This window comes from Trichosurus vulpecula, chromosome 4 (assembly GCF_011100635.1).
Source record: "Trichosurus vulpecula isolate mTriVul1 chromosome 4, mTriVul1.pri, whole genome shotgun sequence".
Lineage (NCBI taxonomy): Eukaryota > Metazoa > Chordata > Mammalia > Diprotodontia > Phalangeridae > Trichosurus > Trichosurus vulpecula.
In genome coordinates, this window is record NC_050576.1 from 407178079 (window position 1) to 407183388 (window position 5310).

Consider the following 5310-nt stretch of genomic DNA (forward strand, 5'->3'; position numbering starts at 1 on the left):
AAAGCTAGGTTACATAGTGGATAGAATGGTGGGCCTGGAATCATGGAGAACTGAGTTCAAATCTAGCCTTAGATACTTAATATCTATGTAACCCTGAGCAAGTGACTTAATTTCTGTGTGCCTCAGTTTCTTCATCCATAAAATGAGGATAATAAATAGGACCTGTCTTCCCAGGTTATTGTGAGGATCAAATGAAATAATATTTTAGAGGACCTTGCAAATCTTAAAATGTTGCATAAATTATAGATACAATGATGATGATGATGATGATTATGATATTGTCTGTGAATTTTTCTTACTGACCATCTCTGCCTCCCACTTACAAAGCTTGCCTTCTTTACTGTCTATTTACTATCTCTGACATATGTTGGACTGTTCTGGTCAAGGACCCTCTTTTGCCATTTAAAAGCTGTTACTGAATGTACCCTAGCACTGATACCTGGAGATTTCTATGGGGAAAAAGCATTAGGCAAGCAGATTAAGTTGACCTCTCTCTCTTATCCCATCTCTTTTCCTGTTCTTGCTTCCATTCCCTTCCCTCCCTTAACTCCTTTTCTCTTCTTCTTCCTTCCCTACATTGCCTTCCTCCTTTCTATTCCTTCTTCCCACACTCCCTTCCCTCCTTCCTTTCTTTCTTCTCTTTCTTCCTTTACTCCTCTTCATTTCTTTTTCCTTTCTTCTTCCCTACCTTTCTCTCTTCTCTCTCTTGTCACCTTCATGCCTCCCCCTAAAAACCTATAAGTAGCAAAAAAAAATATTTTTTTTAAAGTAACAACCAAATGTATTTAAAAACAGACCTCTCCTGAACATATTTTTCCTTTGCTTGGAAGTTGCCGCCTGCCATCACTGTTTCAGTATCCAGACCTCTACAGAGAGCACCAGGCTTCTCAAAAGGAGAGGTAAGGATTACTCTTTCGGTCAATCAGTCTCCACTCTCCTTTTGTGATTGTAAATGGACAAATGCAAATTTTCTCTTTTATTCCGTGAAGGTCATTAGAAAACAAAATCTTGTACGTCTTTTACAACAAAACACACCTGCAGATAATAATAAATATCTCTGATCCATTTATCATGTCAAACAAAGTCTGATTTTATCCACTTAATATCCTTGCAATCCATTGTAGATCTTTTGCACTGATGCTTGTTCCAGTAGCTGTTTGATACCTTCTCTCTGTTGCTCTGTAAACTGCTCCTTTGGAAATTCAACATCAAAGATGATTATGAGAGAGCCCCTGATGTTGTTATTGTCAAAGCTAGGCAGCCCTCCTCCTTTTTTCCATAGTTTAGCCCGTGGCCTGGTGATCTTATCCCGGGCAACATGAACCTTGTGGCCGTCCAGGTGCCGGATGTCCATCTCAAAGCCTATCAGTGACTCCACCACGGAGATGGTCACATTTGTGTATAAATTATCTCCATACCTCTCAAACACGGGGTGCTTGAGAACTTTGATCTGGAAACACAGATCTCCTGGCTCCCCATCCACATGTGGCTCACCTTCTCCAATGAAGGGATACTCCATGCTATCTTTCACCCCTGGCTCTATTTCCACCTCCAAAGTGTGCTCTTCATTCACCAACTTGACATTGGGACATTCACCGCAAACCACTTCCTGGGTCATCTGGAAGCACCCTGGGCCCAGCTGCATTGTCCTCATCTCTTGGCGGCAATTGCATTTCCATTTGCCAGGTGCCTGCTGGGCTACAGGTTTATTTCTAACCACTTCGACAAAATTTCCTGAATATACTTCTTCTAAAGTGACTTCCAGGTCCACAACAATGCTACTCATAGGTTTTTATTTTATGCATAGGTTAGTCTGATTCTGATCTCAAGGAACAAACAGTTACACCCACTTTTGATCTAATACAGAGTTTAATAGTATAAAAACCATCTATACCCCCCTCTCACTCCCATACATACACAAAGGCTATACAAAGACCCATTGATCCTTGCTGTCTTTATCTGGTTCTGAGAAATGAAGCCACAAATGAAACTGCAACCTAGGAAATACATTTATGCAACTGATTGATTGCAAGTCACCTGAGATCATAAAGAGTTTTTCACTTTTACACTAACTTAGACAAAAGGAATTTGAGCCCTTTACAGTTGCCTAATCAACCTCCATACATCTTGGAATACACCAATCATGAGTAGGTCAGATAAGGGGTATGTAGAATTTTAAGCACCAGAAACTGCACATGTGGACTCATCACTCATTCTAATTATTTCTGACTATGTATCCCATTTCCTCTCTCTGAGGGAAGGGACTCAGTCTTTACAGCTCACATCAACTCGTTTGTGGACATTGATTTATGTTTTGTTTTGGGTCTGATTCTCACCAGTAAGAATCATCTTATTATCCTTCTTTGATTGATTTGCTTTTCAATTTAAGTTCTAAGAAATAACTGATAATCTGAAAAAAAATATTTCAGTAATAAGACCCCAATTAATAGTGTGATTAACTTGTTTTGGATTTGTTTTGGGTTCATTTTTGAAGACATAGATGAAGAAGAGATTAGATAGGTTTTTATAGAATAATTCCACTCTCAGAGGGTTCTTTGGAATTCTTGTTTCCTTTGTCAGGCCACACAAGGGCTATGGAATAGTATGTTTTTGACTTAGGTGCAAGCTAAGCTTCCTTTCAATTTCTTCTTGGGTTTTAAATGACATTACTGGAGAGGCAGAGCCAAGATGGCAGAGTAAAGATAGTGATTCACCTAAACTCTTCCAAATTCCTTTCTAGACAACATTACAATAGCACCTCAAATCAAATTCTGGAGTAGTAGAACCAATCAAAGTGTGGTGAAACAATTTTATAGTTAGGACAATTTAAAAGACTACAGGAAACATCTGTCTTAGGGGCATGGTGGTCAGAGCACTGGGATATCAGCAGGAGGCCTAGGAGGCAGTTTAGCAGTGGCAGGAACAACTTCAGGAGTCTTCAACCCATGCATAGTAAGGGAGCTGGGCAATAGTTCAGTAGAAAAATACAGGGGATATCCTTTATTAGCACTGGATTCAGGACCCTGTTGCATTGCCCACATGTAGTTAGGAGTCACAGCCTTAGGGCTAGGAGGAACACTAGAGCTTGTAACAAAAAGGGAGAGGGCACTGTGATGCCAGTTCCAGGGTGGAGCACAGGCCAGGAGATCAATGACCATACCTCTCCTTGGATCATACCACCTTGGAAGAACTGAAAACTAGAGATCCCCAGAAATGGCTCTAAACTAGCTCTAAAACAGCAGTATGAAAAACCTGAGGTTTGAAAAAGTGCTCCCTCCAAACCAGGAACAGATCCCAACTTTAATGTAAAGTTATAACTCAAGAAATAGGCTGAAAAAGTGAGCAAAGAACAACAAAAAAGAACTTGACTATAGAAGTTACTATGGTGACAGGGAATATCATAACACAAACTCGGAAGACAACAGTCAAAACAGCTACATCCAAACGTCCAAAGAAAAATGTGAATTGGTCATGGGCCTAAAAAAAGAATTCTGGGAAGAGCTCACAAAGTATTTTAAAAATAAAATAAGAGAGGTAGAGGAAAAATTGAAAAAAGATATGAAAGTGATACAAGAAAATTATGAAAAGAAAGTCAACAGCTTGATTTAGGAGGTACAGAAAATACTAAAGAAAATAACAGCTTAAAAAAGAACTGGCCTAATGATAAAAGAGGAACAAAAACCCAATGAAGAAAAGAACTCCTTTAAAAGCAGAACTGACCAAAAGGAAAAGAAGGTACAAAAGCTCACTGAAGAAAATAATTCCTTAAAAATTAGAATTGGACAAATGGAAGCTAATGACATTATGAGGCGTCAAGGAATAATAATACAAAGTCACAAGAATGAAAAAAAATGGAAGAAAATATTAAATGTCTCATCAAAAAACAACTGATTTAAAAATAGATTAAGGAGAAATAATTTAAGAATTATTGGACTACCTGAAACTCATGATCAAAGGAAGGACCTAGATGTCATATTTGAAGAAGTTATCAAAGAAAATTATCCTGGTATCCTAGAACCAGAGGGCAAAATGGAAACCCAAAGTACCCACCAATCACTTCCTGAAAGGGTTCTCAAGTGAAAACTCTTAGGAATATTAAGGCCAAATTCCAGAACTCCCAAATGAAAGAAAAAAATATTGCAAGCAGTCAAAAAGAAACCATTCAAATATCATGGAGCCACAGTCAGATAAACATAAGATTTAGGCACAAAAGGAAGAGCACTTACTATAGAGAAGAAAATGTGGGAAGTGGTGGGTAATGCTTGAACCTTACTCTAATTTGGATTAGTTAAAAGAAAGAATAACATGCACACTCATTTGGGTATATAAATCTATCTTGCCCTACAGGAAAGTGAGAGTGGAGATGAATAAGGGAAGAAAGGGTGAAAGAAGGGAGAACAGATTGGGGGAGGCAGTGATCAGAAGGAAAACAGAATTTTGGAAAGGAATAGGGCAAAAGGGGAGAGAGAGAGAGAGAGAGAGAGAGAGAGAGAGAGAGAGAGAGAGAGAGAGAGAGAGAGAGAGAGAGGATAAATAGGGGAAGTGGAATAGGATGGAGGGAAATACACAGTAATCATAACTGTGAATATGAATGGGTTGGACTCACCCATAAAATAGAAGTAGATAGCAGAGTGGATTATCTCACAATACCTGACAATATATTGTTTACAAGAAACATGCTTGAAGCAGAGATACACACAGACTAAGGATAAGGTGCTGAAGCAGAATGTGTTATGCTTTAACTGATGTAAAAAAAAGGGGTGGATAGCAATCATGATCTCAGATAAAACAAAAGCGAAAATTGATAGAATTAACAGAGATAAGCAGTGAAACTACATTTTGACAAAAGGTACCATTGACAATGAAGTAATATCAATACTAAACATATATGCATAAGATGGCATAGCATCCAAATTCTTAAAGTAAAAGTTAAATGAGTTACAGGGGAAAACAGACAATAAAACTATTGTAGTGCGGGATCTCAACTTTCCCCTCTCAGAGCTAGATAAATCTAACTGAAAATAAATAAGAAAGAAGCTAAGGAGATAACTATAATCTTAGAAAAGTTAGATATGATAGACCTCTGAAGAAAACTGAATGGGAATATAGAGGAATACACCTTCTTCTTTGTGGTAAATGGCACTTAACAAAAATTGACCATGTATCATGCATAAAAACCTCGCAATCAAATGGAGAAAAGCAGAAATATTAATGCATTCTTTTCATATCATAATGCAATAAAAATTACATTTCATAAAGGGCCATGGAAGCATACATTAAAAATTAATTGGAACCTAAATAATCTAATCC

At 37.9% G+C, this 5310-nt stretch overlaps 1 protein-coding gene across 1 annotated transcript; it reads right to left on the reverse strand.

Annotated features, from left to right (window-relative positions):
* Positions 1-1099: 1099 nt before the first annotated feature.
* Positions 1100-1786, reverse strand: LOC118847334 (dnaJ homolog subfamily B member 11-like). The gene has a single exon (XM_036755804.1). The coding sequence runs from the start codon at positions 1784-1786 to the stop codon at positions 1100-1102; it is 687 nt and encodes a 228-aa protein (XP_036611699.1).
* Between the last annotated feature and the right edge of the window lie 3524 nt (positions 1787-5310).